The sequence below is a fragment of the Salmo salar genome, chromosome 11 (genome assembly GCF_965601325.2).
Source record: "Salmo salar chromosome 11, fSalSal1, whole genome shotgun sequence".
Taxonomy (NCBI): Eukaryota; Metazoa; Chordata; class Actinopteri; order Salmoniformes; family Salmonidae; genus Salmo; species Salmo salar.
This window is the reverse complement of record NC_138301.1, coordinates 28,802,908-28,816,043: the sequence shown is the minus strand read 5'-3', so window position 1 is coordinate 28,816,043 and position 13,136 is coordinate 28,802,908. Positions and strand designations below refer to the sequence as shown.

The following is a 13,136-nucleotide window of genomic DNA, read 5'->3' as shown; positions in this document are numbered from 1 at the left end:
AATCTGAGACTAGGAAGTGATGGAAGTCTCTCTCCATCCATATATCAGCGTGTCTGGGTTCTGAAAGCAGCACAATGACAGGAAAGTGAGGGCTCGTTTTCCTTTAGGAGGGAGCAGTAATGAGACCTGATGATGGACCTAGTTTGGCATCAACACCTGAACGAGAAAAGTGCTACAGTGCCTCAGGCCCTGCCAATGTCAACAGCATGAGTGTGTCCCAAATGGCACCCTTTTACTTATACAGTGCACTACTTGTGACCAGAGCCCTAGTCAAAAGAAGTGCACTATATAGGGAATAGGGTGCCATTTTAAGAAGCAACCACATCATCGTTCACTGGCCCTAACTGACTGAAGCCCTGTAAAACAACACATTTCACTGCACCTATTCCGTGTATGTGACAATAAAGTAATCACCCGTCAGTTTATTAGGTACACCACCCTGTTCACGAAAATGGATTGCTCCTACAGACAGTGGCTTGCTTGGATCGCTCCTACGTGGCCGTGGCTTACTATATAAAGCAGGCATCGAGGCATTCAGTTGCTGTTCGATTGAACAGCTAGTGACCTATACGACTGAGCGTGGTGTGATCGGTGCCAGGCGACCTCCTGGTCTTTTCACGCACGACAGTGTCTAGGGTTTACCGAGAATGGTGTGACAAACAAATAACCTCTAGTCAGTCAGCAGTCCTGTGGGCAAAAACAGCTCGTTGATGAGAGGGCAAAGGAGGATGGCAAGAATCATGCAAGCTAACAGGTGGAACACAAACAGGCAAATAATGGCATCCAACTGGCCTCACAACCGCAGACCACGTGTAACCACACCTGCGGGATCATCAGAGGGTGGGATGCTGAGGAGTATTTTTGTCAGTAATAAAGCCCTTTTGTGGGGAAAAACTAACTCAGGTTGGCTGGCCCTGGTTCCCAAGTGGGTGGGCCTGGCTCCCAAGTGGGTGGGCCTATGCCCTCCGCCTATGCCCTCCTATGCACCTCTGCCCAGTCATGTGAAATCCATAGATTAGGGTCTAATGAATATACAGTGCCTTGCGAAAGTATTCGGCCCCCTTGAACTTTGACCTTTTGCCACATTTCAGGCTTCAAACATAAAGATATAAAACTGTAATTTTTTGTGAAGAATCAACAACAAGTGGGACACAATCATGAAGTGGAACGAAATTTATTGGATATTTCAAACTTTTTTAACAAATAAAAAACTGAAAAATTGGGCGTGCAAAATTATTCAGCCCCCTTAAGTTAATACTTTGTAGCGCCACTTTTTGCTGCGATTACAGCTGTAAGTCGCTTGGGGTGTCTATCAGTTTTGCACATCGAGAGACTGACATTTTTGCCCATTCCTCCTTGCAAAACAGCTCGAGCTCAGTGAGGTTGGATGGAGAGCGTTTGTGAACAGCAGTTTTCAGTTCTTTCCACAGATTCTCGATTGGATTCAGGTCTGGACTTTGACTTGACCATTCTAACACCTGGATATGTTTATTTGTGAACCATTCCATTGTAGATTTTGCTTTATGTTTTGGATCAGTGTCTTGTTGGAAGACAAATCTCCGTCCCAGTCTCAGGTCTTTTGCAGACTCCATCAGGTTTTCTTCCAGAATGGTCCTGTATTTGGCTCCATCCATCTTCCCATCAATTTTAACCATCTTCCCTGCCCCTGCTGAAGAAAAGCAGGCCCAAACCATGATGCTGCCACCACCATGTTTGACAGTGGGGATGGTGTGTTCAGGGTGATGAGCTGTGTTGCTTTTACGCCAAACATAACGTTTTGCATTGTTGCCAAAAAGTTAGATTTTGGTTTCATCTGACCAGAGCACCTTCTGCCACATGTTTGGTGTGTCTCCCAAGTGGCTAGTGGCAAACTTTAAATGACACTTTTTATGGATATCTTTAAGAAATGGCTTTCTTCTTGCCACTCTTCCATAAAGGCCAGATTTGTGCAGTATACGACTGATTGTTGTCCTATGGACAGAGTCTCCCACCTCAGCTGTAGATCTCTGCAGTTCATCCAGAGTGATCATGGGCCTCTTGGCTGCATCTCTGATTAGTCTTCTCCTTGTATGAGCTGAAAGTTTAGAGGGACGGCCGGGTCTTCGTAGATTTGCAGTGGTCTGATACTCCTTCCATTTCAATATTATCGCTTGCACAGTGCTCCTTGGGATGTTTAAAGCTTGGGAAATATTTTTGTATCCAAATCCGGCTTTAAACTTCTCCACAACAGTATCTCGAACCTGCCTGGTGTGTTCCTTGTTCTTCATGATGCTCTCTGCGCTTTAAACGGACCTCTGAGACTATCACAGAGCAGGTGCATTTATACGGAGACTTGATTACACACAGGTGGATTCTATTTATCATCATTAGTCATTTAGGTCAACATTGGATCATTCAGAGATCCTCACTGAACTTCTGGAGAGAGTTTGCTGCACTGAAAGTAAAGGGGCTGAATAATTTTGCACGCCCAATTTTTCAGTTTTTTATTTGTTAAAAAAGTTTGAAATATCCAATAAATTTCGTTCCACTTCATGATTGTGTCCCACTTGTTGTTGATTCTTCAGAAAAAATTACAGTTTTATATCTTTATGTTTGAAGCCTGAAATGTGGCAAAAGGCCGAATACTTTCGCATGGCAGTGTATTTAAATTGACTGATTTACTTATATGAACTGCAACTCAGAAAAATCTTTTAAATTGTTTAATTTATATTTTTTAAATGTACTTCCCCCTCAGCTCAGACCTGCAATAACTCTCATAACACTCCTCTTTTATTAAGGGAACCTACAGTACACTACAGTTCAAAAGTTTGGGGTCACTTAGAAATGTCCTTGTTTTCCATGAAAACATACATGAAATTAGTTGCAAAATGAATAGGGAATATAGTCAAGACATTGACAAGGTTATAAATAATTATTTTTAATTGAAATAACTGTGTCCTTCAAACTTTGCTTTCGTCAAAGAATCCTCCATTTACAGCAATTACAGCCTTGCAGACCTTTGGCATACTAGTCGTCAATTTGTTGAGGTAATCTGAAGAGATTTCACCCCATGCTTCCTGAAGCACCTTCCACAAGTTGGATGGCTTGATGGGCACTTCTTACGTACCATACGGTCAAGCCGCTCCCACAACAGCTCAATTGGGTTGAGATCCGGTAACTGTGCTGGCCACTCCATTATAGACAGATTACCAGCTGACTGCTTCTTCCCTAAATAGTTCTTGCATAGTTTTGAGTTGTGCTTTGGGTCATTGTTCTGTCGTAGGTGGAAATTGGCTCCAATTAAGCGCCATCCACAGGGTATGGCATGGTGTTGCAAAATGGAGTGATAGCCTGACTGCCTTCTTCAAGATCCCTTTTACCCCTGTACAAATCTCCCACTTTACCAACACCAAAGCACGCCCAGACCATCACATTGCCTCCACCATGCTTGACGGATGGCGTCAAGCCCTCCTCCAGCATATTTTCATTTTTTTCTGTGTCTCATGAATGTTTTGTGATCCGAACACCTCAAACTTAGATTCATCTGTCCATAACACTTTTTTCCAATCTTCCTCTGTCCAGTGTCTGTGTTCCTTTGCCCATCTTAATATTTTATTTTTATTGGCCAGTCAGATATGGCTTTTTCTTTGCAACTCTGCCTAAAAGGCCAGCATCCCAGAGTCGCCTCTTCACTGTTGATGTTGAGACTGGTGTTTTGTGGGTACTATTCAATGAAGCTGCCAGTTGAGGACTTGTGAGGTGTCTTTCTCAAACTAGACACTCTAATGTACTTGCTCCTCTTGTTCAGTTGTGCACTGGGGTCTCCCACACCTCTTTCTATTTTGGTTAGAGCCAGTTTGCGCTCTTCTGTGAAGGGAGTAGTACACAGCGTTGTACAAGATCTTCAGTTTCTTGGCAATTTCTCGCATGGAATAGTCTTCATTTCTCAGAACAAGAATAGACATGAGTTTCAGGAGAAAGTGCTTTGTTTCTGGCCATTTTGAGCCTGTAATCGAACCCACAAACGCTGATGCTCCAGATACTCAACTAGTCTAAAGAAGGCCAGTTTTATTGCTTCTTTAAATCAGAACAACAGTTTTCAGCTGTGCTAACATAATTGCAAAAGGGTTTTCTAATGACCAATTAGCCTTTTAAAATGATAAACCTGGATTAGCTAACACAACGTGCCATTGGAACACAGGAGTGATGGTTGCTGATAATGGGCCTCTGTGCGCCTATGTAGATATTCCATGAAAAATCAGCTGTTTCCGGCTACAACAGTCATTTACAACATTAACAATGTCTACACTGTATTTCTGATCTATTTGATGTTATTTTAAATGGACAAAATGGGCTTTTCTTAAAAAAATTATAAGTGACCTCAAACTTTTAAACGATAGTGTATTTGCGAAAGGGTTTTCTGATGATCAATTAGCCTTTTAAAATTATAAACTTGGATAAGCTAACACAACGTGCCATTGGAACACAGGAGTGATGGTTGCTGATAATGGGCCTCTGTATGCCTACAGTGGTTCGTCCTTTAAAAGTTGCATACTGCAGCACAGCTTGCATGGTGCCGCAGAATTCTATGGCACATTTGCTGTTTGCCAACCACTGGTACCATTAATGCTAGTTAGTGCTAGTTTGACCACCAGAGGGCATCTTTGAGAAGCATTTGATAGCCTTCAATAGTGGCTGTACTAGAGAATTTAAAACCTTTTCTTTTAAGAACATACTATATGGGACTGATTTTAAGACATTTTGCTTTATTAACCTGTTTGGGATAGGGGGCAGTATTTTCACGGCCGGATAAAAAACGTACCCAATTTAATCTGGTTACTACTCCTGCCCAGAAACTAGAATATGCATATAATTAGTAGATTTGGATAGAAAACACTCTAATTTGAATGGTGTCTGTGAGTATAACAAAACTCATATGGCAGGCCAAAACCTGAGAAGATAATATACAGGAAGTGCCCTGTCTGACAATTTGTTCTCCTAGGGCATCTCCATCAAAAATACAGCATCTCTGCTGTAACGTTACATTTTCTAAGGCTTTCATTGGCTCTAGGAAGGCGCCAGAAAGTGGAATGAGAGCTCTCCAGTCTCTGGGCGAAAAACAGCAGGGGTTTTTGTGAGTGGTCCTTCTGAGAACAATGACACTGAGGCGCGCGTGCACGAGACGATTCAAATTTTTTCTTTCAGTGTTAGAACGAATACAACGTCACCCGGTTGGAATATTATCGCTATTTTACGAGAAAAATAGCATAAAAATGTATTTTAAACAGCGTTTGACATGATTCGCGTCGGCGCGTCACCCTTCGGATAGTGACTTGAATGCACGAACAAAACGGAGGTATTTGGATATAACTATGGATTATTTCGAACCAAAACAACATTTGTTGTTGAAGTAGAAGTCCTGGGAGTGCATTCTGACGAAGAACAGCAAAGGTAATCCAATTTTTCTTATAGTAAATCTGAGTTTGGTGAGGGCCAAACTTGGTGGGTGTCAAATTAGCTAGCCGTGATGGCCGGGCTATCTACTCAGAATATTGCAAAATGTGCTTTCACCGAACAGCTATTTTAAAATCTGACACCGCGATTGCATAAAGGAGTTCTGTATCTATAATTCTTTAAATAATTGTTATGTATTTTGTGAACGTTAATCGTGAGTAATTTAGTAAATTCACCAGAAGTTTTCAGTGGGTATGCTAGTTCTGAACAAAACATGCTAATGTAGAAAGCTGGTTTTTGATATAAATATGAACTTGATTGAACAAAACATGCATGTATTGTATAACATAATGTCCTAGGAGTGTCATCTGATGAAGATCATCAAAAGGTTAGTGCTGCATTTAGCTGTGGTTTTGGTTTTTGTGACATATATGCTAGCTTGAAAAATGGCTGTGTGATTATTTCTGGCTGGGTACTCTACTGACATAATCTAATGTTTTGCTTTCGCTGTAAAGCCTTTTTGAAATCGGACAATGTGGTTGGATTAACGAGAGTCTTATCTTTCAAATGGTGTAAAATAGTCATATGTTTGAGAAATTGAAAATATAGCATTTTTAAGGTTTTTCGTATTTCGCGCCAGGCGCTACCATTGGATATTGTCCATAAGAGGTTCATTTGATTAATATTATTGTGTTTCTACCCCAATAAAAACAAAAAACCCTCTGGGTTTCCATTAGAATGGAACGGAAAATATGGCGCTGTACAACGTGACGGTCGGGAGTAGGTTACAGTACTGGGCTATTTAGCTAAAGAATCCCTGTGTGGTGCGGGCACACGGGACACCGGGTTCAATTCCCTGATGGGGAGGAAGGAGTAGGCTGTCCTTGTAAATAAGAATTTGTTCTTAACTGACTTGCTTAGTTAACCTGTTAGGGCTAGGGGGCAGCATTTGCACGTCTGGATAAAAAAAATGTACCCGATTTAATCTGGTTACTAATCCTACCCAGTAACTAGAATATGCATATACTTATTATATATGGATAGAAAACACTCTAAAGTTTCTAAAACTGTTTGAATGGTGTCTGTGAGTATAACAGAACTCATTTGGCAGGCAAAACCCTGAGACATTTTCTGACAGGAAGTGGATACCTGATGTGTTGTATTGACTTTAAACCTATCCCATTGAAAAACACAGGGGCTGAGGAATATTTTGGCACTTCCTATTGCTTCCACTAGATGTCACCAGCCTTTACAAAGTGTTTGGAGTCTTCTGGAGGGAGATCTGACCGAACAAGAGCCATGGAACGATGATGTCCCATTAGACACCTGGCGCGCGAGTTCATGTTGGGTACCCTCGTTCCAATACATTATAAAAGAGTATGCATTCGTCCACCTTGAATATTATTCATGTTCTGGTTAAAAAAGGCCCTAATGATTTATGCTATACAACGTTTGACATGTTTGAACGAACGTAAATATATTTTTTCCCCTCGTTCATGACGAGAAGTCCGGCGGGCTTAGATCATGTGCTAACAAGACGGAGATTTTTGGACATAAATGATGAGCTTTTTTGAACAAAACTACATTCGTTATGGACCTGTGATACCTGGAAGTGACATCTGATGAAGAGAATCAAAGGTAATGGATTATTTACATAGTATTTTCGATTTTAGATCTCCCCAACATGACGTCTAGTCTGTATCGCAACGCGTATTTTTCTGGGCGCAGTGCTCAGATTATTGCAAAGTGTGATTTCCCAGTAAGGTTATTTTTAAATCTGGCAAGTTGATTGCGTTCAAGAGATGTAAATCTATAATTCTTTAAATGACAATATAATATTTTACCAATGTTTTCTAATTTTAATTATTTAATTTGTGACGCTGACTTGACTGCCGGTTATTGGAGGGAAACGATTTCCTCAACATCAATGCCATAGTAAAACGCTGTTTTTGGATATAAATATGAACTTGATAGAACTAAAAATGCATGCATTGTCTAACATAATGTCCTAGGAGTGTCATCTGATGGAGATTGTAAAAGGTTAGTGCATCATTTTAGCTGGTTTTATGGTTTTGGTGACCCTGTCTTTGACTTGACAAAACATTACACACAACTCTTGTAAATGTACTGTCCTAACATACTCTAAATTTATGCTTTCGCCGTAAAACCTTTTTGAAATCGTAAAACGTGGTTAGATTAAGGAGATGTTTATCTTTCAAATGGTGTAAAATAGTTGTATTTTTGAAAAATTTGAATTTTGACATTTATTTGGATTCAAATTTGCCGCTCTTGAAATGCACCTGCTGTTGATGGAGTGCACCACGGGTGGGACGCTTGCGTCCCACCTAGCCCATAGAGGTTAAATAAAGGTTACACTAAGAGCATAACATTTCTATACCCTAATTGTAGTCTAACCAATAGCCAAACAGAGATTCAGTGAAAATAAAAAAACTCCTTGATTTATCAAGACCAGTCCCCATGCTTGTCTCAGAGTATGAAACGGTGTTAAAATAGTTGTAGGCTATTGCTTCAAATCCTATTGCTTCTAACTGCAATATGCTCTTTAAATAAGACCTACACCACTTTTAACAGCAAATTGCTCAACACTAGTGAGACTCATGTTGCCTACGGTAGGCCAACAGTATATTGAAAAATATGACGTGACTCTCTGCCAATAATTACATATAGAGGATTGGAGGATTCTAAATTAAAACCAAAAGCTGCCTCATGGGTCTCCCGGTGGCGGCCGGCACGGGTATTGAACCTGCATCTGTAGCAACGCATTTTGCACTGCGGGAGCACCCATCCACAAAGTATCAAAATACAGAGAGGTGTTGGTAAAGGTATATTGTCCTGCCAATTGCCCATAATGGGCTATTATAATACTGTACATGGTGTCCAGGTCATGATAACCAAAATATGTATTTATTAAAGACTATCAGAAAGAATGTTGGTACTTATTTATTTTACATTTTAAATTTTTTTTTTTTGTTGATCTAAAGCCATGAATGAGTGAGTCACTCAGCTTTATGTAGGTGCTGGCTATATGACTGTGCCATCAACTTGATAATATATAACGATATTTTGGAGGTTAGTTCGTTTAAAAAAAAACTAAAGTGAGTGATTGTAATCTGAATAAAAAGGGCAAAATAATATTTGTAAAGGCCAAAACAGAGAGAAACGCTGGGCCAATTGCGCGCCGCCCATAGAGGCCAAAATATAGCCCTGCTAATAGCCATAATGCCGCTGTACAACGCGACTGTGTGTGTTTGAAAGAGTATTTTCCAGTAAGCAACAATTTGTTTTCCTTTATTAGACAACTTCGTTCCAATATTTTTGTAATTCAGTGATATTTATTCCCATAGTAATTAGTTATGGATCCATAACTAAATAAACACTGGCATTTTGAAAGAGTATTTTTATCATTATTTTATTAACGAAAGCATAAAGATGCTGATGAAGAAATACAGTACAGTATATGCTTTTACATTTGGATAATAAAGCATTTAAAGCATTTTGAAGATATAAGCCACCTGCATTTGTTTATTAGGCTATAGCAGAACAGCATAACGGCCCTTGCTGTGCCTGGTGAGCAGTTGGTCAAGTTCTGTTGTCAGAATAGGAATGGAAATGTCAGGGTGAACCGACGATGAACTCGCCAGGTATGTTGACTCTGCCTGTAGGAGGTGGAGTTCCAGAGCTCACAGGTGTGCCGGGCATGGATTGTGACTCCATCTTGTTCCTCGCCCTCTTCAACACGTCATTCTCTGCCTATGCCGCCTGGCTCTGGACCAATGCATCAGCTGCTGCCCGTGTCTCTGCCCTCCAATAATGTTTCTCTTTCTGTTGGTCTGCCTTCAATGACTCGATCTCGGTCTTCAAAGTTAGAATCTGATCCATGTGCACCTTCATCATATGAGCAGAATGGTACCGCCCTGAGCCCCCATAAATTAGAGTCGCCTATGATAGAAACAGTAGATCAATTAAGAATTAAAAGTGACCAACACAGAAATGCTGCATACACATTTTAAGAATCTAGCAAAACTAATCGCTTTCTTGGCAACCATGCGTTTTTTTTCGGTGCGGCCTGTTGTCCAGCCCTTTGTCCACTGATCTCCACGGATGGTTGTCGGCATGTTTGTATGCTCTGCAAAAACACATTCACGTTTTAGTACGCAATCTTTTTTTACTTAACTGTTATTTAATTATGGATTTTATTACACAGTATGCCTACACATCGACAGGCTATATAATTATTATTTTTTTAAAGAAAATGCACTGAAACCAAAACGCCTTTAGTTTTGGTGATCCGCTCATTTTCAAGTTCTCTCGTGGTTAAGTCCTGGAACGGGTAGGACCATAGAAAGAAGCTGGCTTGATGAAAACAATGTCCATTTCGTCTGTTCTCTTTGGTCCCAATGTCATTTTTTGCAGGTAGGGGAATGTTCACACCTACAGTAGCCGGGCTATAAATAATCTATTGTCCTGCTAACTGGGCTGCAAGTGTTTTAAAACTTGTTTTCAAAATGCCACCAGCTGTCCATCAACACTGTAAATAAAAACACAGCATCTTGTTTACATTTGTTATTGTAACCACAATGTCACAAATAATTTGTATCTACCGTTCCAATTACTTTTAGAGTTTGGGATTTACAAATGTGTGCTTTATGTCATTTTTCGTTAAATCCACTTCAGACAAAAGTATAACTTTGGAGTGACGCCTTTAGTGAGAGGTCTAATGCTTCCTCCTCCTCCTCCTCCCTTCCCCATGGGCTAGGTCTGTCTTCTGTGCGCTGTGGCCCATCCCGTGCCCCCTGCCCTCATGACTTGAACCTCGCGCGCCCACCGCTGTTTCAGTGGATACAGCTGGAGAACTGCAAGGCAATCCCATTGTGAGCCGTGATCAGTATGACCAATATATATTATCCTGCTAATAACAGGGTTAATAATATATCTGTGAGAATATCCAAAGGGGCTTTTATATAATTCTAAATGAATAATAAATCGGTTTATTAAAAAAAAAATAACAATATTTTGGAGATGGTTGTTTTCAAATAACGTAAAATGAGTGAGAAAAAGGCCAGTTTGTTATTTAGAATATTTTCTGTTTTTCGAGGGAGAGAAACCAAAAACCTACAGTCATCTCATGGGTCTCCCAGTCGAGGCCGGCACGGGTATTGAACCAGGATCTGCATAGCAACACAGCTTGCAGTGCTATGCAGTGTCTTAGACCATTGCACTACCTCATGCCTGGTCGGGAGTGGGCTACAGTACTACAGTAAGACCAAAATAATGTAATAGTTTTAGTAAGTAATACTGAAGTCGTGCACAATTATCAGTTTCTATTTAGGTTTATGTCGCCCATTCATTGTCAGTTAGAGACACAGTAGGACCCAAAAGCATAATCACTGCTCTAACTCCCCCTTGCGCTGGTCTGGAGCAATGAAGTGGTGACGCAACGTACTGTACTAAACCTCAAATTACCTCCAAGTCCCGCAGCATAATCGCAAAACTTTTAGTGGAGCAACCACTGTATGTAGATATCCATTAAAAAAAAAAATCAGCTGTTTCCCGCTACAATAGTTATTTACAACATTAATCATGTCTACACTGTATTTCTGATCAATTTGATGTTATTTTAAAAATGGACAAAAGATATGCTTTTCTATCAAAAACAAGGAAGTGACCCCAAACTTCTGAACGGTAGTGTAAGTGCTGCTTTACGTTTTGTGTGTCAGAGTGATTACCTACTGCTCTACACAGTCGTGTACTCGTAACCTAAAATGTCTACTAAAACTCTAGACTGGTGACCTGCTACACAAATACAGTGATTACCTGCTTCTTAAACTCTGAAGTCTACACCAATCACATCATCTCTAGCGTATTGCTACGCCTTGCCACAGACTGTTGTTGAGGAGAAAAAAACAAAGACCTCTAATTCAGTATATCTAGGCACAGTTTTTGTACTACAGAAAAATAACATACTACAATGGTGTCTTTTATGTGCTAATCTCCATATTTCCATCCATTATCTATAAACTCATCCCGAGAGGACATCACACCCCCTCAGGGGATATTACTAAGTCATTAAAAAAAGCTGTAATTAGCTGGGCTCTGATGTGTAGCATACTGTCACTTCATACATGGGTAGGTGCACACACACTTCTAGGTCTCGGTAGATGACGTCACTTACACAATAGCCGCTAGCTAGCAATTCCACATCAGCTCCACACACACACACACACACACACTCACCAGGTGCAGGGCGAAGAAGAGGATGATGAGGACTCCGCAGGACAGCATGGAGAGGCCCAGTAGCAGCACCAGAGGCTGGTACTGGCTGATACAGGAGAACTTCCTGTACAGGGCCTCATGTTTCAGCTCCTGGTCATTTAACAGGTACTTCCCTTTAGCCGGCATGGTGGTGCTGACCTGTTCACTACTAAAACCCTGATAAAAGGTTACGGGCCGAAACACGCTGGTTTTAACAAAGAAGCATTTCTATCAACTTGCACTGTCCTCTAAGAGTTGCTGAATTTCCTCTCCACTTTTGTCCACCACTCCTCACACAGGTATGGTAGGCAGGGAATAACGCTGAAAACACTCCACAGTTTAGGGCAGGGTAGGAGCCGTCTTCTGCTGCGACTGAGACAGACGTGTGTGTGTGTATGTCTACAGATCCACGCATCCAGGTCGGCAGGTTTGCTGAGGTCTTCTAGCTCATACTGCTCAAGTGCAGTTGTCGATTTTCTCCCTCCAGGGCATTTTTAATATGTACCTCTTCTTTCACTCACAGGTTTTGAACTTTCTTTCGCTTGCTTTTCTTTCACTCTCTCTTTCTCCCTCTTTTATCTCCCTTTCTGCATTGGCAGGCAGACCCAGTTCATCCTTGCCAGCTACTGTGTTCCATTCTTCAGTGGGGTTGAGTAATGATCCCAGCGCTGAGAGAAGAGACCGGGGGAGGAGGAGAGTCTAGGGAAAGAGGAGAGGAGGAGGAGAAAGAGGGGGGGAACCGGGGAGGAAGAAAAAGGGGTCGTCAAGGATTCCTCCAGGATTCAGGATTCTGTCCCATCAGTGCTGAGCGGGTAGAGAGAGGGGCCCAATGTAGCTCCACCCACTGGAGCTGGCACAGTCAGAGGCCTGGGGAGGAGACAACAGAGACAGACTGGGTGAACTTACTGGAACCACTGATAAAGACAGAAGTAGAGTGAAATAGCAATCCACAACACTTGAGGGGCATGGCTCTTCAAAGCACTTTCTCTTGTTGACATGTCAGAAAATGTTGATGCACTCACTAAGCTTGTTAAGTTTTAATAAACAGATGACATTTTTATATGGCATAAAAAAAGTACAATTTAACAATGTGATTTGAAACTACATTACTGTCTGCCAAACTGTACACAATGAGAGTACAGTGAGTCCCTTCATATGGCAAAGACAGACTGTTGTTTTAGCCAAGGGTGTAAATATGTATACACAAGTGAGTGAATCTTCAATCCTCATTCAACCCAAGCCCTGCAGTAGTTCCCACGATCAAGAAAGCCAGGTTTGTCTGTATTCAGTCCCAGCCCCAGTCCTCAGTCTCTGTCCCGGTTTGGCCACAGTTCCATGGAGAACTGCCATGATGACACCTAGCCCTTCTAATGAGTAAGCTCTCCATGGAGCGCTTTACTCGAGAATACGCCATCAAGGGAAGAACTCTT

The 13,136-nt window shown here is 41.3% G+C and overlaps 1 protein-coding gene across 2 annotated transcripts in view; it reads right to left on the bottom strand.

The window, feature by feature from the left end:
* The window catches only part of LOC106562384 (adenylate cyclase type 2), a 46,763-nt gene extending 34,542 nt beyond the window's left edge, over nucleotides 1-12,221 (bottom strand). For both annotated transcript variants that reach the window (XM_014127240.3, XM_014127242.3), the window contains exon 1: nucleotides 11,689-12,221. In XM_014127240.3, coding sequence (XP_013982715.1) covers nucleotides 11,689-11,853 — 165 coding nt within the window. In that variant the 5' untranslated portion in view covers nucleotides 11,854-12,221. The remainder of the gene's footprint in view (nucleotides 1-11,688) is intronic.
* Nucleotides 12,222-13,136: the final 915 nt, after the last annotated feature.